The 22,896-nt window shown below is 44.9% G+C and overlaps 1 protein-coding gene across 2 annotated transcripts; it reads right to left on the bottom strand.

Annotated features, from left to right (window-relative positions):
- Positions 1 to 283: 283 nt before the first annotated feature.
- VSTM5 (V-set and transmembrane domain containing 5) lies at positions 284 to 9,813 on the bottom strand. 2 transcript variants are annotated; one of them, XR_004751541.1, is made up of 5 exons: positions 9,622 to 9,813; positions 5,925 to 6,254; positions 5,690 to 5,827; positions 4,050 to 4,172; positions 284 to 789 (listed from the first exon to the last, which is right to left on the bottom strand). XR_004751541.1 is itself a non-coding variant. In XM_035328775.1 (4 exons), exons 1-4 carry the CDS (start codon positions 9,704 to 9,706, stop codon positions 4,129 to 4,131), a joined length of 597 nt encoding a protein of 198 aa, XP_035184666.1. In that variant the 5' UTR covers positions 9,707 to 9,813; the 3' UTR covers positions 876 to 4,128. The 2 variants fall into 2 exon arrangements, 1 of the variants encoding a protein (XP_035184666.1); XM_035328775.1 differs by lacking the exon at positions 284 to 789 and having other exon boundaries at positions 876 to 4,172.
- Between the last annotated feature and the right edge of the window lie 13,083 nt (positions 9,814 to 22,896).

The raw sequence follows: 22,896 nt of genomic DNA, 5'->3' as shown, positions 1-22,896 counted from the left end.
TTTCATTTCTTCTTGAGAGATACATTAGTGCTTCAGGTTGAGAACACTACAAAGCCACGGCTTCTGATGAGTGTATGCAGTGTATGTTACTTCGCAAACGACAGAAGTTGCGAGCAGGCTTGTAGAGGAATGAGTCTTTATCTGCGTGTTAAAGGATCCTGACTGAATTTGTATTTTTTGGGTGGGGGTGTAAATTCATGTCTGAGAAGAACAGAGCAGGAACAGAGAGGAAGAGCAGGTAACTCATGCAGCAGACCTTGGAACTCCACAGTCATGCTTCCCCCCCCCTCTGCTCTGGCATCAACTGCCATTTAGGAAAATAGTATTATTCTTATGGAGATCAGCTCTTTTGAGGTCCTAAAACAAAGAGGTAATGTTTGTTTTTTTTTTCTTTTCTTTTTGGTTGTAATTGTAGCCTTCTTGAAGCTTCTACTAAGGTGTTGCACAGAGCTCTTCTTTTGTCTGATGATTAATTGCTAAAGGTCTTTTTGAAACCTGTCTGTATAAGCTGGTTTAGACTTAAATCCATCTTGTGTTATGAGGTGTATGTATACATATGAGAACTCCTGCACATAGGCTGTGCTTGAATTAAAGCATCGTAATTCTGTAGTGACAGCTGTTATTTTGGTAATGTTCTTGAGCAATATGGAATAGCTGTTAGAAACGTGTATTAAGCAACTGCCTGGGGCAAGCTGCTGTTCATCGCGTATCCAAAGCAGCCACTGTGCTTACGTTGGAATTTTACATTGTGGAACAGACTGTTCTTGCAGTTCATCGAAGTATTTGCTTCTGTGCAAATGAAATGTGGGAGAGAAAATGGTTTTCTCATAAATTCTTTGATAACTCAGAAAAAAATAGTTGAAAATAGCACATACATCTTTGTCTTAAGATGGGCAAGTCTTAACACCTGAGCTGCCTGTTGCTATATTGCTTGGCTAGCAGAAGCTGTAGGATTACAGACAGAGAGGGGTTTTGTTCCCTTCAGTTCACAGCTGGATACATTTGTCACGCATCTGGTTGCAATGAGGCTGTTTTAGTAATGCAACACATCTTTCAATCAAAATTAGAAGATGAGTGTATGAAACTTAAAAACAGTGAAGTATACAGATAAATTTAACTCAAACTGACAAGTCTGTGTGTAGCAGTAGTCTTTTTGTCAAATAAGCACTTCATTACCAAATCATCACTGTAGAACGATTAAGTTCTTATGGCTGCAGGATATGTTTCCTTCTGGGAGGGGAAAAAACTAAACACAAGCAAGGTGATCGTTTCTCCTATTCCAGGAGTGTAAGCACTACACATCAGCTGAATATCTTCACTTAAAGACTTTCAAGCTTAGCTGTTATTAAAAACCAACCCCCAAGATGATTTGAAATCTTCAAAGTGTCTTTTAAAATTAGTAATCCCTGTGTATTCAACGCCAACGAAAAAACAGACTGATATGACTTCTAACAATAGAAACAGTCTTGAAATTTTTGGTAGTATGTCTTTAAGCATGAGATGGAGACATTAACGAATGATTAAGACCTTTACACTTGATTGCCAAAGCAATCTTAGGAACTTGGACATCTCTTTAATTAAAAATGGTTTAATCCCTTTGATCACTTGGAATGTTCTAAGTATTAGCTTTTGCTGCGATTTTGCATGCAGTTTATGAATGGAATAAGAGTTGCTCTTTAATTTCTAAACTTCCATTTTTTAAAAGCTTGCAGTAAAACTAAATCCTTCAGCACCTCCTGTGTAGCATGGGACTGCTCCAAACAGCCTCACATTTTGTATATAACATACTATTGACGTGGATAATGCATCTTGACAAATACCAGTTTCATAGAATGCGAATTATTTTGTTACAGTACCTGTAACCATGTTTCATTTTGGATAATTTTTTCCTGCAAGGAATTGTCTAGGAGCAAAGCAGTGCACAAGTTAACTGCTGTATGGGATCACTGAATGTTCTTTGAATCCTCCTTTTTCATCTAGGCTATCGCTACATAAAAGAGATTGGTGGCAGCAGCATCAATAACCAAGGATGGGAGCCTGAAACTGCTTTACCTTTAGCCAAGCTGAGAGGTAGAACCACACTAGTCAGAAACTTCATACTGCTGTTACAGTGCGTCTGAATTGTAAGGATTTTAAACAGTCATTTACTACTTTTATCCCAGCTTCAAGTATTGTATTTTGAAAGTGAAAATAATCTCCACAATTAGAGCAATGAATTCAAAAGGTTGTTTATGCCTGCATATGTTTGCTGACTTTGACAATTACATTATTCAAGTAGATGTTAGTAGCTACTAATGGTTTTACATGTAAGCTACACTTAATTGTACTTTCTAAGCAAGTCTGGCAATGCACCTGCTATATGCTCAGCATAGTGAATAACTTCAAGTTCTAAGATTTAGGGACTGAAAAATAATAATCTGAAATAGATAAACTGAAAAAAAATTATGTATGTTCCATATGCTATATGGATACCTTACTGAGTGCTACAAGCTTGGTAGTTAAAGCTTCTAAGCTTCTGTGAAATCAAAGCTTGCTTCATTCAAACATACAGAAGACCGGTAATAAATACATACTTAATGTGAAGAATTGGAACAAATTGTTCCTTTACAAAGCTGTGCTGTAGCTGGGATTTTAATTTAATTTTATTTTTAGTTTCTTTCCTCCTTGACAAAGGAAAGAGCAGCCAGCTGAATCTAGCATGTGAATTTATGAGTGGATATCGGGCCCTTCGTACTACAAATGGCCCACTCAATCTGGGGCTGACTCTTTAAAAGTACTATGTTCAGGATGCTTTGGAAAAAAATTTTCTAGCACCTATCTACTTTATTATGCACTTGGCAAGAAAGTCGTTGTTTTTACAGGTCTAATCTCTGCACCTGAGCACAGTAGTCCTTGAGCAGAGGGAGGGGAAGCTGTCAGCATGACTTGTAAAAACTGTATGAGAATGAGTGAGCTGCAGCGTGAGAGAAGTAGTAGCAGCAGTTAAGCTCAAAAAGCCACATGGCATCTGTAGACAGAGATTAGCCTGCAGTCTCTTACATTTCAATGTTTATTTCACACTGCTTTACAAAAGCAAAATGGGTTAATTTGAAGATTCATCAGTTTAGTGCTTTCTCTCTCACAAATGCAAATTTTATTCCACCCAAAAGATCTGCAGGTGGAGAATTCAAGTGCAGCATGTGGTTTCATGAAAGCACTAGCTAGCTTACTTGTCTTGTACTACGTAGGAAAGCAAAGGTGTCTTTTCTTAACTAGAGTGATTTCAGAACTGTAATTGTAATTGTAAGGCTGTTTAATTTTTTCTTGCTCGATAGGCAGTTCATCAGTGGGCTCAGTTTGCAAAGGGCTCGACATCTTTCACAAGGAAACTGTTTGGTATTTCCTTCATGCCACAGGTGTGATACGTATTTTATCTGCCCACTCTAATCGTTAGTCATCTTCAGTGCCTGTGTGCAGTTCCCCACTTAACAACCTTTCCTAGTAACGTAATAAAATGTGTGTTAATAGCCCCGAGCAATGTAAACAATTGGAAATGTACGTGGTGGAACTTTGACCAGCTTGGCATTATTTCAAAGTCAGTTTTGTCTCAAGAAGAATTACAGTTTGTGTTCAGACCTTCAGGAAATTCCTTATGACTGAAAGTAGCAGCATATGCACAATAAACAGGATTCAATCCTTGCAGTTAATTTTTTTAATGTAATACTGTAATTAGACATAATAATTTATGTTGAATGATCCTAATGGCCGGTTGGTCTATAGCAGGATACTTGCCGTGGCCAAAATGCAGGCGTCCTTCAAGAGTATGATCATTTCCTTTATGGGCTGATACTAGTTGGGTGGTTGTTAAGAGTAGTAGAGGCTGTGGATTTTATTAGTTAGCCACAAAAATGTGTTTGTGCTCAGCCATTAAAGCGTACTCTTTTACTTTGACAATGACTAGCAGAGCTGAAATTGTAACAGGTCAAAACAGCTCCATCAGACACAGCTCATTTCGTGTCCTATTAGCTTTGCAAGCCAAACAGCTTCTACAGTAGTCACAGACACTTTACCTTATGTTTCTTCTTGCTTTCTTTGCCAATACTTTCTCCTGAGGTAGAGTTGTTATTTTTGTTATGAGACAGTCCTTGGCTAACATTCAATGGTTTCCAATTCAATCTCTTCAGTTGTACTTGCTGCAAATGAAAGGATATTATTATTGATTGGCAACGGGATGGGAAGGTCCCCATTCCCAAATTAACAACTCTGTGTTAATAGCTGAGACATTCTGTACTTTTTAATATTAGCTCAAGCTTACTCATCTACAATTGGGTTTTAAATACAAGACATCTTTTCCAAGTATTTGCATAGAGTCCCTCACTGTGCTGAATGTGACTCTGGTTTTGTCAAGTACAAGACTAAAGGCACTATGAAAACTAAAAGTCTATAAGGCCATTATACTTTTCTTTATGGCTTCCAAAAGGAGGGCTGTCCTAAGGTGGGATCAGGACAGAAGTTATGTCCCTGGTTGGATCCTGTTCTGGATGAGGATAGAGCAGGTGTCCAGTACTGCAGTATTCCTGAAGCCTGCCAAATAATGTATGGGATTCAGACTTTGTAAGACTCTGGCTCTGTAGAAACGTGGGCTTTAAATGGAGGAAGGAGAGGTTTTATCCAAATAAGACTGTGTATTCTGGCATGATATGAAAATTTTCAGTAGCTACAGGAGCTCGTGAGCTGTGTGTGCACTGAAAAAACATCAGCAGCCCTTAGAGTCATAGGTGAGCAGCAGAGTTGACATGAAGTCTGGGCAAGGAGGATTAGGATTCCGGAGCATCTGTGTTGACCTGGTGAAATATTGACATTTTGGCTGCTTGAAATGTAACAGCTTAAGCAGCACTTCAAGAAGAAACACAGACATTTTACCTATAGGGCAAGAGACCACAAATGGATCTGCACTTACCAAAAATGGAGGTGAATGGGTGAAATGTTTTGAAGTGGTAAAAGAAACCACCCATCCAAGGATCTGCCGAGAGCTTGAGCCCATGCCTGTAGCATGACATCTTCTCTTGCTACCTAGGCAGTATATCCCAGGCTGTGGCTGGAACGTTTCTTAACACTCCTGTCAGTGCATCCCTTGTGTTCTCTTGATCTGTCAGCTTTGCTTTCCATGCCTGCTGCCTTCGGCTCATGTTAGGAGCCTGATTTTAATATTAGTCAATGTTCGTTGAAGTTTGCAATTGGGTCAGCCATGCGGATGGATTAAAGGAAGGTTTTGGAAGGTGAGAAAGTGGTGCGGTCCTCCATGAAATGAGGACCACTCCAGGGGCCATTTGAGTATTTTCCCCTTGGAGACACCCTTCCACGGCAGAACCTGAAGGTGTTGCTGGTGCTTTTTGGCTCATGTCCTGTGATGGGGGGCAGTTATTGCAGCTCTGGCCTTTTCTCCCTAAGTTTTGCAGTTCATGATGTTGGGAAGTGTTTTATGGTTTTTGATGTAAAATGTGTACGGTAAACATCCCGTGGATCTCTCTGAACTAAGTATCTATTATTCTGTTGCCTGTTTAGAGAGTTGAACAGGATAACTTAGCTGATCCTGTCCAATTTAGTTTCTCTGTCACTGCTTAGCAGCTTTACAGCTCAAACTGTAAGTGAATTTTTGGCTCATAATTCAGATTTGAGAACCCTGTAGCTTGACTGCACACTTAGATACCTGATAGCTTATGTGTCGTCTTCTGGAATAGATGCAGGGATTTATTACACAGCCACATGAAGCAGATCAAAATGGCAGATACTGCAGCGAGAAATGCAAAGAGAACCGCTACAAAATGTATATCTTCATAGATAATCTCTGCAGGGAAGACAGAAATATATTATTAGAAAATTGTTTATGAGCAGATCAATGTTTAAACGCAGGGTAAAGCTAAGAACTCCCCTGAAGTTCATACCATAAACATTGACTATGATGGCGCCGTAGGTGTTGGTTCCATACTCCTCCGTGACAGTGACAAAATAGTAGCCAGCATCTCTCATGCCCACGTTCAGAAGCTGTATAGAGCCATTTTCAAAAATAGTCACTCTGTCCTTGTAGACAGTGGATATGTTAACGTAGTTCCCACTTTTCCACTCCACAATTTTGGTGGTGCCCCAGCTCGACACATGCTTCCACTCAACGGTGGCGATGCCTCTGCAAGAGTATTCAACCGAGAGGAGGATATTTTGTGCCACCGTTGCGTTGATGTTGGGCTGTGGGACAGTTAGTGATACTCCTCCAGGGGCTGAAAGAGAAAGGAGGCAATAAGTGAAGGTGATGCAGCAGTGAGCGTCCTGGGCAGGATGGGACCTCTTGGAGGGCAAATCTTCCTGTCCCTGTGACCTGATGTAGAAGAGGAGGGATTATCCTCTGCAGTTTCTCTCTCTGCTGACTGTGGAAGGAACATACACATCTAACTTAAGACTAAACACATTTTTATTTGGTTATAACCAGGAGAAATTTGTCTATCTTACAGGACAAGTAATTACTTGCGTTTCAGTGTTCTGATACCCATGAGGAGACAGTTTGGAAGAGTCTTTCTGGGGAAGGGAGCATAACACTTCCTGAAATCTCTGATCTTTGAATATACCTCAAATGGAGGAATGGAAATCACATCTTGCTTTCATAAATCTCATCTTTAATACATTTTAACAATCAAATTCTCTGTGTAAATGTATGGGGAAAATAAGTGCTGCATTTGCTTGGTAAGTTGAAGATCCCTGCTGTAGGCACTCCCTATCATTGTGCTGCTGTCTCTTCTCATGTCCCTGCAACCCACCTCTCTCCTCAGAGGTTAAACGAACCGTTTTTTGTGAGCAGTCCTCACCTCCCATCTCCCTCATGTTCCCCAAAGCCAATAGGCTTCACAGTAATGTATTTACAACTTAAATGCTGAGTACTTAATCAAAAAAAAAAAAAAAAAAGAAAAGATGGCATTTATGATTTCAGTCACAATGTTCCGGTTTATGGGGACCTTAGACGAGCCAAGTCAGCCTAATGCCCCCACTAAAATGGCAAGGAACAGTTTGAAGAAATAAGATTGTGTAAAATCTGGCTTATTTACCTCATGCCATGGAGCAAGAGTAAGGCTTCTGTGTTCACCAGTAATTGGTTTGCCTTTAAAATCCTGCATTTATATGGAAAGCTTAACTTTCATGGTCAGGGTAACCTACCGTATCAGTTAACTATCACCCCCAAAAAGCAAGGACAGGCTTAAACATGTGAAGACTTTGCAAGGACTTCGTTGTGTTTGCAGGATGAGAGGGACCAAGCAGGCTGCTGGAGAGGTCTAGTAGACTTTAAATCAGAAACAAAGTGTTAGCAACATTTGAGACAACAGCAACATCAAGGCAGCCAGCTGTCGGCCGGTGCAGATAAATTGCATACAGTCAGAGGTACCTTGTTTCATGGGAAGTGCAGGCACTGATTTTTTGGCAAAAACGGATACAAAAGAATACTGAATTCTAACACAATACACACTGATGTGATTATGGAGCTGTTCAGAACTGCTAAACTGAACTGATTATTCAGTTTAATGCGTAACTGCAATAGCTCTGCTTGCGCAGGGGTTTTTCTGCCTGAAGATTTGGATGAACACCAAACATCCCAGTTTCAATCGGTGTACATAGTTTTTGAATTAGTGGCCCATTTCAGACACTTGGCTAGAGGCTGAAAGCCGGTTATCCACAGCAATCAAAGCAGACAGATGGCAGATAAAGCACAGAGTAAGCCCTACCATCAAATGCCTTTTCCTGGTTCAGCTTGGAGGAGCTCACCAGCTTGCTCTCGTGATGTGGGCACATCCCGAGTGCTATTGCTGAGCTGAGAAGCAGTGATCTGCAAATGTCGAATCTAGAGGGGCGAGAGGGTGAGTCCCTCAGCCGTGCTGAGGGTGTGAGCAAAGCAGGACCCTGGGGAAATGCCTCCTGGAGGCTGTGAGGGGTCTTTGGGAGAAAGAATGCTTAAAAAAGGCAAAGAAAAACATCTCCAAGGGAAATATTTTATTTATTTATTTATTTATTTTAATTAAAAACCCTCTGGGCCAGTGATACCCCTGAGCAAACACAAATGGGGAGGAGAAGGCTAAGTGAATTTCAAGCTGACTCCCCTCTGTTTAGGATCCCTCTAATAGGATTCAGAAGCTACTGGCTAAAGTAAGCCAGGGAAAGTGGCGAAGCTGGTTTGATTCCTAGATCTTCCTCTATGGGACCAGTACAGGAGAAAGCCCCAGCCTCCCTCTGTTTTTTGACCAGATAGGGTGTAGGCTTTGTCCAGGATAAGACCCTTGGGGTTCTCCCACCGTGGTTCTGTGTCGTGCTCGTGCTGCCTGCTGCTGCTGCAGGGACACTGTGCTTTCCACCTTCAGCTCAGCTGTGCTCTCATTTTCACCCTGCCTGCATGAGACTACGCAGACCTGTGGAAAAGGGATTTGTGGCAGCTAGATAAACAGAACGAACGGGAACTTCTGGTAATCGCTGCAATTTGTTCCAATTGTTTTCGCTGTGTTCAGTTAAAGGCTTTTTGCTCTGTTTCTGTCCACACAGGAGCTGTGTCTCACCACAGTGACTCTTTTATGCTTTGATAAAGGCAGGACTAAGTTTTCAATGTAAGACTGCAAGGTAAAGGTAAAAATACATAAGTTTCCTCCACTGAATTATTTGCTTGTGTTCTGTCTCCATCCAGCACGCTAAGCCAAGTATGGCAACGCAGTATCTAAGCACTGAAACCCATTTTTAACATGCAGTCTGCCTGGGTCACCTGAATCTGTCTGAGCTAAGCAGAGCCACATCGGCCCCGAGAGCAAACATCGCACCCACCTGCAGCACCCTGCGCAATGCCGCCACGCGCTTCTGGCTGCACCCATGGACCCTTATGGCCTGGAACGAGGCGGGATGAGGAGAAAGGGGTACAGATACTGCCTGTTTGCTGGCACACCGCTGCACCACGAACCCTTCGTCTGGCCAGGAGCTCGAGCTGGACGCTCTGCTTTGTGTCCCAGACCTTGCGATAGCCGCACCATCCGGGTTTGCTGGGTGGAAGAGTGCTGGTGGCAATGAGGCCGGTGCTGCTCACGTGGAGCTCTGGGGTCGAGCGCTGTTGGTCCCCAGAGAAGGGTCTCCGTGGACAGGACATCCACCTGGCGGTGTCCCACTTGTGTGCCGCCTTGGTGAGGAAGGAGGCAGCGCACAGCAGCCAAACCCACAGCCACCCGCGGCAGTGCCCTCCCTAATTCCTCTGTGTGGGTGCTGGGGGGCTCGTCCCGGTCCCAACACATCCTCTGAGCAGGCAGAGCAGAGGCCAGAAAGGGGGAGAGGAGGAGGAAGAGGATGAAAGGAGAAGGAAGAGGAGAAGGTAAAGGAGAGGAGGAGGAGGAGGAAGAGAAAAGGATGAGGAGGAGGAGAGGAGGATGAGGAGGAGGAGAAGAGGATAGGAGGATGAGGTGGAAGAGAGGAGGAGGAGGAGGAGGAGGAGCGCAGGATAAGGAGGTTCAAAGGAGGATGAGAGGAAGATGAAAGGAGGAGGATGATGATTAGGAGGATGAGATGAGGAGTAGGAGGAGGCTGAAGGAAGCGGACGGGAGCACGGGGGCGCAGCGGGGGCCAGGCACTTACTCTGCAGAGCCCACCCGGCGGCCAGGCAGAGGGTGACGGTGCCCACGACGACTCCGCGCCTCCGGCAGCCCCGCGGAGGTCTCATCAGCCAGCAGCCCGGGGGCTCGCATCGACCCCCCGGGGCGGGCCAGCCCGGCCCGGAGGAGGAAGCCGCGGGGCCTCTCCCTCCTTCCCGGCCTTCCTCCCTCCCTCCTCTTCCTCCACAGGCACCGGGGAGGCACCCTTGGCTCCCCCGCCCCGAGGCGGGTTTGAGGACACGAAGCCGCTCCGGGGCCCGGCCGCCGCCAGGAAATGAGCGCTGAGGGGCGGCCCCGGGCCCGCGGCGGGGCAGGGCCCCGGGCAGGGCGGCGGGGCTGGGCCGAGGAGCTCGGCTGGTCCCTGGGGAGCCCGGGGGAGCCCTGGGGAACCCGGGGGAGCCGGCAAGGGAGGGCTGCCTTCGGGTTCAGGCCCGGTACGAGGGGCTCTGGTGCCCCTCGGTGAGGGCACAGCAGCGGGGTGCTGAGGTGCACCTCGGGCTACTCGATGGACACCCCTGTGCTCCATGATCCCAAACCCTTAGGGAGGGAGACAGCACTTTAGGTGACTCCAGGAAGGATTTTGAGGAGAAAGCCCCATTATACCCAGAGAGCACTGGTTTTGCAGGAGCTTCTGGTCAGAGCTGGAGGGCAGTTTGCCTGGCCAGCTGGACTCCCAGCCCCGCACCACTGGTGGTTCCTTCTCATGGTGACTCGAGCAGGGCCTTTGATGCTGCCCCCACAACATCCCCACGGGCACACTGATGGGGTTGGGGTGAGGGAAGAGGAGAGCGAGGTGCACGGAGAGCTGGCTGCACAGCCAGGCACCTGGACAAGGAGAGAAATGGGGGGGAAAAGGGGAGAGATGGACATGCTGGAATGAGCCTGGTGAAGGACTATGAGGAAGGTCGAGGGTTTGGGCTACATGTGATGCAAAGAGAGGCTGAAGGAGCAGGGAGTCTTCATCCTGGAGAAGGGATGGCTCAGGGCAATCTTGTTAATGTGTATTAAAAGCTGATGGCAGGGGGAGAAAAGAAGTCAGGGCCAGACTCTTCTCAGTGGTGACCAGTGATGGGACAAGAACTAACGGTCCTGTTCCCATCCTACTGTATCCAGCACAGGCACTGGGTGTTCCCTCCTTTTGATCATCTTCCAGAAGCCCCCCCCAAAATGCATGTTGTTCTTTCAGAAAAGCTGGCATAGCACAAGGTAGGCAAAAACATGATTTGAAAACATATAAATGCCCCAATCCTGAAAATTGATCCTCACTCAAAGATGGATGCTGCCAGGATAGCCACCCCATGACCAATAAAAGGGTCGTACAGAGTGGTGGCACTTCTGTAATTATTCCATGCTTCTCATGTTTCCTTCTCCTGAATATTTCCATACGGTAGTGTGTAGAAGAGATAGACACCTTGGTCTGTGCATTAGCTCCCTTCATGGGTGGGAGGGAAAGGAGATTCCCTACCTTGTAGGGTAGGGCGCCTTGCTGGGGCACCAGGGTCTGCCCAAGCCCCTCAGCCAAGGACTGAGCTAAGACCCATAGAGGGGATGCAGCCTGCATGGACTCCAGGGCCCATCTTTTGTTCAGGAAACCTCTGGCTTCCCTGACATCTGGTGCATCCCTTAAAGCTCAAGCAATGGGAATCAGGTGAAGGTACAGGGGAAGGAGAGGTCAGTGAGAACTGCCAGAATATTGTCTCTGGCACAGGTTTTGCAGCCTGTCCTGGTCTGCGCATGGTCTGGTGCTGGGGTGTCTGAGGGTGTCTGAGGGTGCAGAGGCACCTTATCTGTAAAAAAAAAAAAAAAAAAGAATTGCTGCCCCTCCACCCCATCTGTGTGAGCTGCTCCCGTGGTTCACCAGATCCCCATTCTTCCATCATGTCTGTGCTGAAAATGAGACCAGACCAAAAGTCCTACAGTCCTTCTCCCAGGAGAGAACCCCAGTAGCAAAAATTTCTTCCTGACCCCATCTCTTCACGGCAGTTTTATTTCTCAGAGCATTAATGAAGGTCTCATGGTGATGTGACTTTATATCATTACCCTTATTCATCTATTTAAGCCTTTATAAAATTATTTTGGGGGTTTTGGCCCAGTGACCTGTTTTGGTAGCACAACATATGGGGCATAGGCTCGAATAAAATGAATTGCACTTTGAGTAATTTAAAATGTAACCTGCTGGTTCCGTCGATTTAATCTGCTCCACTGGAAAGACAGATGGTAGTCATAAAATTCAAATCCAGGTCTCGAGCTCTTCCCAGATACTGTGAGTTTTGGCTTTGCAGTGTAGGGCAAATATCCAGTCCTGGGATAAGAAGCAAGTGCCTGTTTTCAGCATCAGTGATTAACAGCAATGGGATTTTGGATTCCGCCTTTTTAAGGGGAAAATTATAGAACATCTAGATTAAAAACAAAACCAACCAACCAACTAAACAAACAAAAACAAACAAAAAAACAAACGCCAAGCCTGTGCCTCAAGAAACACACTGCGACACGTGACAAAATGCTCAGTATTAAGGAAGTATTTAATCCAATTCAGAGACATAGGGCTGCTGTTGGGGACACAGGGCTGGGAAGGGAACCAGCCTGGTGGCTGCTGCCTCACATCACTATGGAGTTTCTCATTACTCAGCTTTGCAGCTCGCACAGAAAGGGTCTGCTGCCTTAAAAACCATCACCAGAACCTCTCTGGGCAACTTCTGCAACAAACCTTTGGCATGGAGGAGTTTGCTGCTGCTGCTCTGATTTCTCCTGCCCTCGTGGGCTGGATGGCTTGAGGAAACCTTACAGTGATTGGTGAGAGGGGCCAGCTTGGCAGCTTGGATGGAGAATCACAGAATGGTTTGGGTTGGAAGGGACCTTAAAGACCACCTAGTTCCAACCCCCTGCCATGGGCAGGGACACCTCCCACCAGCCCAGGTTGCCCAAAGCCCCATCCAGCCTGGCCTTGAACGCCTCCAGGGATGGGGCATCCACAGCTTCTCTGGGCAGCCTGTGCCAGGGCCTCACCGCCCTCTGAGTGAAGAATTTTCTCTGAACATCTAATTTAAATCTCCTCTCTTTTAGTTTAAAACCATTCCCCCTTGTCTTGTCAGTATCTGCCCAAGCAAAAAGTTGCTCTCCATTTTTTTTTGTAAGCCTCCTGTAAGTATTGAAAAGCTGCAATAAGTGTGCCGCCACAAAGGCTGAATCCTACTTCACCTTTCCAAAAAGCAGAGGATTTTACTGCTTTGCATGAGAAGCATCACATTAGGGCTCTAAGGGCTTTAGAAAGACCATCCACGTCTTGAGCAGTGTTTGAACCCAGAGCTTCCTGCCCCACAGCACAAATCACTTGACTCTGAGGAGGACCTATAATGATCAAGTGGTTCATTACCAGCATATCTAACCTATTTTAACCTCTATGCTTGAGTTCTGGTGGGCCCCAGGGGGTCAGCACCCCAATTCCCCCCAGCATGTGGCTGCCTCCCAACACCCCAAATGCCAAGCTGGGGGGCTCCAGCAGACCTCTCCTGCCGCTGGAGCAGCTAACCCAGAGAAACTTCACCAAAAAGCCAGGCTGGGGCGTTAATGCTGAGAATATTTACCTCGCCATATTCTTGACTCATTTTCGTAACGAAGCTTTTTATTGAAATCCTGTCCGACCACATTCAGATGGAGGTAATGATACGCTGCTCCGGGTTACAGAGGTTTCGTCCATTAGTCTTGCCCTTCTGGTTTTATTTTAATCACTTTGCCAAACAGCAGCTCTAGAAGCACGAGCATATCAAACAATAAGGCACAGGATGCGAGGAATTAGTTTTTCCTGGTTTAATTATAAAGTGCCCTTAAAGCAGAAGGCTTTGGGAATGATTTACAAGTGTTGTGAAAGATTCATTTCACCACCCATACAGTGCTATTGACACCCGGAGATTTTTACTGCTCCATGCTTAGTTCCAGTATTTTAATTTTATTTCCCCCCTTCCCCTCTGTTATTTCCACCATTTTAAGGGTCCCCCACTGCTCTCCTTCCCTCTTTGCTCTTTGAGAACCTCTCTAGTTTGTCTGGAAGGTCTGATTTCTTTTGCTGGTGTCATTAATAATGGAACAAAACCACATTAACGACTGCAACGGCAGTCAGATAGGAGCCAGAAAGCTCCTTTCAATCTCTAATATGCTGCATGAGTGCTCTGAAATGCTTTCGACAGAGCTTTGGTGGTTTTTTGATTTTTTTTCTCACCCTTTTCCTTCTGAACGAGCAACAGAAACGTGCGGCAGAGGTACCGAAGGAAAAGAGGCAGCATCTTGCTGCACCCTCCTCTTTCACATGGAGTTGGCACCCCAGGCTTGCCTTATTCCAGCCTTTAGGAAGTGGAAAGGATGTTCGCTGGGAGGACGAGGAGGTTTTGGTCTGTAAAAACATTCCTTCCTTCCACATGAGATGAAAAAGGCCCTTTGAAGTAGAACCTGGCCAAATCTTCGCTCTGTGTGTCAGTGGTTTCTTTCTGCTTTTAATTTTTTTTTGGCAGAGGCATGGCACAAAATGCCCTTTTCTTACCCGAGATGAATCAATAGCTGTAACAGGAGAGACCCTGGCAGTCCTGGTCTGTCAGCATTCCTCTGCTTTTTAAGCTATCTGAACCAATCCTCTCTGTGGTTTGAGGTCTGTGGTTTTGGGAGAGGGGGAGGGAACAGAGGATAAAATAAAATGAAGTGAAATTCAACCTTGAAAGATGCAGAGATGTATACGTGAGGATGCACAGATGTTTCCCCGTTTGGAAATAACATTTATCAGATCAGGGGTACTCAGAGCCCACATTCAGATGGGAATGTCTGGGGGACTGCACTGCCCACCAGGCACTGCTCAGGGTCAGTGACGAAGCAGGCGATGGCTACGTGGCACTGAAACTACCACCAGGAATATCCTCACCCCTCCACACCTTTCTGAAATAGAGATCACAATTCCCCCAGGGGAAGCCAAGGCACGGAGTTGCTGGTTTCTAGGAAGTTTGTGGCAGAAGCCCCAGCTTTCCTGAGTTGCTGGGGTCACCTCCAGAAGGTGCAGCAAGGGCACTGTGTGCAGCCAGCACTGTGACAGTGGCTGTGGGCTCGTGCTGTGGTGGTAGGCCATGTTATATCATTGCAGCAATTCATTGAGCTCCTCATTAGTGGGTTTTTCTCTTTCTGTCTCCCTTCCCTCTTTTTGGTCCGGTTTATCACACACAGTGCAAGCGCCTGCAGATGGTGTTTAAGACATTGGGACAGAAATGGTTGAAGCGAGCTGTGGTTCATGCACTACAAATCATGCCAGGAGAAACAGCTTCACCCAGAGAAGCAGCTACTGCACCAGTCGGAGCAGGTGTGATGACTATGAAAACCTACCCAAATCCTGCAAAATGAGAAGTGAATCTTGCTTGTCTGTTGCGGATCTGCCATCAAGATGCTCCCAGAGGCAATGGCTACATCCATGCATCACTTTTAGCAAAGCAACCGGGGTGGGATTTCCAGCCTGGCGTGGCCGATGTGCATCTCCAGGGAGCTTGGAGGTGCTTCACTTGCAGACACAGGCATGCCATCTCTCCCAGACAGCTGTATATGTGCCACCTGAAGGCTTGCTCCTCAGATTTTATCGTCCTGCTCTATAAATCACAGCAGCTTAAAAAATCCCAGGCATTACACACGTCAATAGTTGGTAAATCTATTCTGTATCAAAATTTTGTTTTGGTTCAGCTAAAGCTGTCCAAGAATTTGAATCCTATATAATGAATATTTTCAGGATTATTTTCCCAGGGCTAGTCTCCACAATCCCTACTCTCTTTCCTCTCTTGGTTTTTATTCAACAGCAAGGCTCTCACCCAATAACTGGGAGACACAGGTCAAATGTGGACATTTCTGGGGAGGTGGGATGAAGGAGAATAACTGGATACCCAGTTCTTTTGCTCTGAAATGTTAACTGCACAAAACAAACTAGGTTTTAATTTCAAAAAAAAAAAAAACAAAAAAACAAAGACAAAATAATACCAGGAAAATAGCAGCTCATTTCTAATTAAATAATAATGTTTATGCTCCATTTTGGCCATGACACCAGAAGGTCTGTAGTCACATACCCCTTCACCTGACATCTGTATCTGAAGTTAATGTCTATTGTGTAAATAAAAGAGCTTAGTTAGTTTTACACCAGATACACACAAAAGAAATAAAAGCAGCTTTTATCACATGCAAGAATCATCTAACCATTCCCAAAGATGCTCTAGTTCTAATTCTCTGATCCACGGTACTTTGCATTATTCATTAGTTGCAGTGTAAATATTTTCAGATGCAGAAATGGCACATCTATCCAATGTGTGCAGAATGAAAACCACCTCTAAAAATAATAGTAATAATCACAAATACAAAAAGGGACTCTTATATTTTCCTTTTCCCTGAGAGTTTTGATTTTCTCCTCTCCATTACCAGACTAGTGCAAGGTTTTGTCATCCTGAATCCTGGGATGTCCCAGGAGCCTGAGCCCCTGTCTCCCTTTTCTAATTCAGCCACTGTCCTAAGATGCAGGAGTGATATGCATAGACTGGGTGAGAAGTTAAAAAGAATTTATCCTGAGTTATATTTAAGCAAGACAATGATTAAGCATGATTAAACTAGTTTAAATGGACAATTTAAATATCTCAATAGCTCTTTTTATGTGGATCACCTGATCACCCCTCCATTCAATTTGGTGTGAATTTGGTGCAAATAATTTCCTTTGACCTGTCCTCACGGCTCCCCTGTCTGGACGTGGCACCTGTGGGGGGAAGCTCGGAATAGGCAGCCCCAAACCAAATCGAGTCAAGCCCATCCAGCCTTGCAGAATGACCGCTGAAGCATTTTAGGCATGTGGCCTTTTGAATAATGGTCATGATTGAGCAACACGTGTAATTATGGTGTCTCCTGTGGCAGCAAGTGTGGGTAACTCAGGGCACTCACAGCTCAGCCCCTTGCACATGCACCAGGGGTAGTTTCCTTGGGGAGCACGACAGATGTCCCCAAGTCAATTAGAGCTTGGCTCCAGCTCCCCACCTCAGCCCGTGTGTGGGGAGAACTTGGGAACTGCCCCGAACATACCAGAGGTGGAAACTTCGTTTATTTTTTGCCTCTAATTTGTAGGAGTGTGGTGTGGGTAGGTGGCTGCTGGAGGTCATGCAGCACAATCACAGGCAGCAGAAGACCTTTCAATAACGCACGTGGTGACCTGGGATGGGCTGTGGGCACCTTGTCCCAAAGTCCTCCTTTGGGTTGGCTCCCCAGCAAGACCTTTTGGGAGGTACACTTCTGTCCAGCAAGGGGCAGGTGATGGTGCCTGGTGGCAGCCTGTGTCTCCAGGTGAAGACAATTCTGGGGATGCTGCATTTAGGGTGCAGGGAATGGCATGCTCCTAAAAGGAAGCACTAGCTTGTGTTACTTGGGGCTGCTCTTAGCTGGTGCTAGAGAGTAAATAATTAACACCTCTCTGCAATTTGGGTGTCCAAAGAAATCTGTCCCTAAAACATTTTGTGAAGGGTGGTGAGAGGGTTGACTCAACACTATACAGCACAACACATCTCACAGGACATGCCAGGGCTGCAGGGATTGAGGGAAAAGAATCTTAAATGATCCTACTTTTTTCGTACTTTCTTAAAACCTGATTTGAAAAATAAGACTCCCCGTGTCCACCTGTTGAAAGTAAGCATCCTTTGCTACTGGGGCGTTTCATTGTCCTGGCACATACTGCATTTGGATAAGGGCTCTCAGACATGGTGCTTACTTTACAAAAAAAAAAAAAAAAAAAAGAAAAAGAAAAAAAAAAAGTGTAGAACCTGGAATTTGGTCCTTCATAACAACAGGTACATGATGATGGTGGACTGCACAGTGGAAGTACAACTAGAAGTTTCAGGTTTTACCTCCAACCGGCCAGTTTTACGTTTTACCGGGGGTTTCACCAGTACTGTGCCAGTCTGCAGACATTTTTTCCACTGCAAAGATAGAAGCAGGGTCTAAACTATGGCCAAAACTATGATCCTTATTGCAAGCTATTGCCTTTTATACACTCTTCCCCATTTTTCTGTAAGTTTTCTATTTCAAACATCTAAACAATTCTCTGAACCTGGAAGGGCTTTGGAAAGGTGGTCTTAATTAATTGAAGTAGAAACTGCAATGCAGCTACAGAGAAAAAAGGATTGTTATTCACTCTGTGTTTAGCTCTGAGACTCTTAAATGTTTGATGTTTGGTTGCTGCTTTGGGAAAACCTGTTGTAGGGCTGTGGAGGACCTGTGTTTTAGTTGGGCGAACTAAAGGAGCCCCAGGGCAGAGATTGCAGGTTTGATTTCAGCCTCATTTCCACTTTCTTTCACAGTCTTATTCCCAGACAGGTGTGTGCAAAGGTGAGTTTTCTCACTATGAGGGAGTTATGTAGCCTAGAGAGCTTCAGCAAAGTTGAGTTAGATGTATCTTGATGGGACTGAACTGTAATCTTTCATAGACAGCAGACAAAATAGCATGAATTCATGCTAAGGGGGCATTACTTACCCTAAATTATGTCATGGTACAATTTCTTTGTGGCCTTTGGGGACTGAAATGCTGCCAAGGCTGTCTTGAGATCATGTATTGAACCAGCCACGTCCATCCAAGAAGAAGCTACACATCAGTAGTGCACAAAATAACTTACCTCTGGAAAACATACCTCTATTTAATGTCCAGTTTATAGGTCCTTGTCCATAAAATGCTTCCTATACTTAGACTTAGTAACCAGGTGTTGAGGCCAAGAAATTAAAAATCAAAAAAGCCATTTCAGTACTTACATGGGCTCCTTTTTCTTTATCCCTGTTTCTTTACCTAAATACATTATTACAAGTGCATACTATTCCAGGTCCAGTGTGTATGATATTTGACAACCTTGTTTCTTTGTATTTCATTCTGTTTCCTCTTTGTGGTTCTTCTGTTTTTCTTGTTTCCTTCCCTGTTCCCTGAACTCTCAAACTGGCAGGGTTTCCTACCTGTTCCTTCCTAATTCCATCTAATACGATAATCATCAACTACATAGTTAATCTTTGCAATTCATTATCATAGGTTTGGAAACTTCGTATGATTAAGGGAAGTGCAGGAGAATCAATCTCTGCTAGGCATCGTTTCAAAGCGCCCTACTCAGTACTGCTCCATATCAATCATTGGACTGCGCTCATCCTGTTCTGAACTGAACCCTGTCCAGAGGTGCATTATGTGATGTACAGCACAACAGTGCACAGTTCATCAAAAATGTAGAAATGTGGAAAAGTTGGAAGTTTTTCAATTTGCTTTTTCTTCATAGGGTAATTTTTTTCTCCCATTCTGTGATTAGGTCAAGGTCTGTTATTTCTGAATTAAAAGCACAGCTGAACTTGTGAAATAAATCTCACATGTCTATTAAAGAAAACCCTGTTGTGTCCTTTCTGCAACACAGTGCAAGTATCACAGTCTGTAGCTGCATAGCAAGAATCCCAGAGTTGTAAATATGATTTATTTTTTAATCCCACTTCCTTCTTTTTTAATAATCACACTCTCTTTGTTAGCTTTTGCAAAGATCACATGGGATCCAGAATGCAGGGTTTCTGCTGATGTAGGACCAGTTTATATATGAATCCAAGTCTCATTATGGTCTTGACTTCATCTCCACGGCTGGGGTTCAGGTGTGATGGCAATGCTCCGAGCATTGAGTGTCATTAAGCTAAAAGTGGCAGTGGTTTCCTGGATGGTTGCCCATCTCCATCCCTGAATTCAGGGTCAACAGAAGTAAGGAACAGAAGGCATCACTGGGGTTTTCTAATCTGAATGTTGGGCTGGATGTCACATTCAGAGCTCCCCAAATGAAAGTTATCCCCTTAAAACAGGGGATAACTTTCAGAAAAGCTTCCAATTTCACTGTAGCATTTTCAGTGATGAAGAATCCACCTCAGTCCTTGGCAAATTGCTCTTATATTTAATGGACCTTACAGTTTAAAAAGCTGAGCCTTGTTTGTAGTCCAAATTTGTTTAGTTTTAACTTCCAGCTATGGTCCCTTCCAAACTCAACCATTCTGTAATCTTGCCAAAAGCTCTGCGAGAGAAGAGAGACATTATCAAAGTAGCAGGAACATGCTCTGTTAGTGATTCATCTCACCTATCTTTCAACATTACAATGCATAACACCATTTGGGGCTTCTTTTCGGGCAGTGTCTGTACTCAATATTAGACTGTGATTCACCTGATCTGTCTATAGACCCCTGTGTTAGACTGTCCATCAGCCCATACTGAAGTGCATCTCATTTGTTTGGCCAGCTGATGACACGAAGTGGACTGCTTTTCATTGCTTCCCCAGTCACCGAGAAATGCAGTTCAATTGCATAGTGCCAAGAATCAGCCTCACTAGAGATTCAGATACTGGATGACAATTTTGTACATGTAATTACATTTCAGGACCTCTCAGTTAGCCACTTAATCCTCCTAATGTACACAGCATTGATTTTTTTACTGTTCTTGTTTCTTAATCAAATTGCCATCTGACATCAATTCAGATGGTCTGCAGAAGATGAAGTCTAAAAATGTCAAGGAAACTCATGATGATGGAAGCCTCAGGGCATCACAGTGGATCCTGCTAGCCCAAGAGATGGTGGCATGCTGCCCAGGTGCTGCCCAGGTGCTGGTGTTTGCTGCTTCAAATAGGTCTACTGGAAGTATTTCATCCTCTCTGTTCACTCCCAGGTCCTGGGCCACTGCTTATCAACTTTGCATGAGTGCTAGTGCATTCTCAGGATCTTTTTTGGAGTGAAACAACTGGTTTCTTCCAACCCAAAACTCATCTGCCATTCTGGAGAGAGTTCACTCTAGACCACTCTGAAGAGATGAAACTGAGCTAGGGGCCAAGGACTGCTCCACCACGCAGCAGCATTTGGTCCTGTAGACACAGCTTTTGAGCCCCCTGGGTTCTCTCCCTGTCCCATGGGACCAGCACAAGCAATGTTCAAGAGGCTCTTCATCTCCTTTAGGATAACCAACCAAAACCCTGTCTGACCACTAATTTAATCTGTTTCCCATTTTTAGAATCTTTCTGTTCATTGTCATGCGCAAACTGCAACAGCACCAGGAGCCTTCAAGGCTCCTTATCACATTTATATTCACATCAATGGCCCAGACTGTTCTGGCCTTTTTTCCCCAGCTTTTGTTAGATTTTGTAAACAAGGGCATGCGATGCAAGCTAAGCTGGACTTCTGTTATCTTGGACAATTTTCTGCCCTGTGTACAGCAATAAAAACACAGTTTTATGAAAAAATAAAAATGAAAATTTTTCTAGGATTCAACTGCTTGTTATTACCGATGACTGAAGTGAGAACATATCTGAAAGGAGCCCCTGTCCAGCCCACCAAAGGGATGCTGCTGATGAAGCAGCTTCTTGATTCTGCCATGAATCTGGCCTTGCAGTCTTATAGGGTCACCTTCACAGAGGAGAGAAGGTCCGTGCAGAAATTCCGCAGTCCAAACTTTAGCTCAGAGCAGGATCAGTGAAAACAGGTTGCTGAGAATTGTGTCCCATTGGTTTTGAGTATATCCGAGGATGGAGACTGCACAACCCCTTTGGGTAACTCCTGCCACTGCCTCACATTGACAGTGAAAAAACTTTTCTTAGGGATTATCTTTTACTTCAGTTTGTGCCTGTTGGCTCTTGTCCTCTCACTGGGCACCACTGAGAAGAGTCTGGCCCTGACTTCTTTTCTCCCCCTGCCATCAGCTATTAATACACATTAACAAGATTGCCCTGAGCCATCCCTTCTCCAGGATGAAGACTCCCTGCTCCTTCAGCCTCTCTTTGCATCACATGTAGCCCAAACCCTCGACCTTCCTCATAGTCCTTCACCAGGCTCATTCCAGCATGTCCATCTCTCCCCTTTTCCCCCCATTTCTCTCCTTGTCCAGGTGCCTGGCTGTGCAGCCAGCTCTCCGTGCACCTCGCTCTCCTCTTCCCTCACCCCAACCCCATCAGTGTGCCCGTGGGGATGTTGTGGGGGCAGCATCAAAGGCCCTGCTCGAGTCACCATGAGAAGGAACCGCCAGTGGTGCGGGGCTGGGAGTCCAGCTGGCCGGGCAAACTGCCCTCCAGCTCTGACCAGAAGCTCCTGCAAAGCCAGTGCTCTCTGGGTATAATGGGGCTTTCTCCTCAAAATCCTTCCTGGAGTCACCTAAAGTGCTGTCCCTTCCTGAGGGTTTGGAAATGTGGAGCACAGGGGAATCCAATGAGTAGCCTAAGGCACATTGTCCATAAATAGGAAATACATTTTAGGCACGTACACCTTATAGACTTGCCATATATACTGATTCTTCTTAAGCTTGTTTGGTGTAGAAGGCATTTGTTCACAATTCTCTGTCTGGCACACTGAACCTCACTCTGGTTCACATTTTTCTCCTTCATTTGATTATTCCAGGCAGCCCAGATTCCAGTTGCGAAGATACACTACCTCAGCGTCAAAGAAAGCCACCTACTGCTGCAGCTGTGTCTCCATCCCTGGGGATGATGGCTGGCATAGAAGTTTTAAGAATCAGCAAAGTGAGATTTTTTCATTTATTTATTTATTTTTCAGTGTGCCCATGGGGATGTTGTGGGAGGCAGCATCAAAGGCCTTGCTCGAGTCACAAGAAGGAACCGTAAAGCCTGAGAACTGCGAGGGGAGATTGGAGTGCGGCATGTGGGGATAAAGTCAGAGAGCGTGGCATTTCTGTGGAAATGAAGGAAGGTTCATCCTGGCCCCACACAGCCCATAGCTCATGTGGAAGTATCTTTCTGACTGTTAGGAATATCTGACAAACCTGTGAGTGTTTCTTGTCTCCCTGGCTTGTCCCCAGCTGATACTCCAGTGGGGACACATTTAGGAGTTCCTAAAATTGAGCATAACTGAGAAGGGGAAGGGGTACAGATTTCCCTTGTGAGGTCTCATGTTCCTGTTTTTCTCATTTATGTAAACCAGGCATCCGTGAATGCCTAGTGAGGAACTAGGGATAGTTCCTATCAGTATAGGAACTTATTTGTATATATATCAGGAATATATATAAATAGGGATATGCACTGGAAAGCAAACACTTCCCAAATTGCATTTTTTTTTCCAAAAAGATAGGATATGATTGTATTATTAACCTTTAAAATGTCAGAAAATGGCAGTAGGTTTGTTGTTTTTTTTTAATGATTTTTTTTTTTAATGATTTTTTTTTTTAATGAAAGTTAATGAAAACTGGAACTGTACACAGATCGTGTCATGGGCATATTTA

This window comes from Oxyura jamaicensis, chromosome 1 (assembly GCF_011077185.1).
Source record: "Oxyura jamaicensis isolate SHBP4307 breed ruddy duck chromosome 1, BPBGC_Ojam_1.0, whole genome shotgun sequence".
Taxonomy (NCBI): Eukaryota; Metazoa; Chordata; class Aves; order Anseriformes; family Anatidae; genus Oxyura; species Oxyura jamaicensis.
This window is presented reverse-complemented; position numbering and strand designations above follow the sequence as displayed.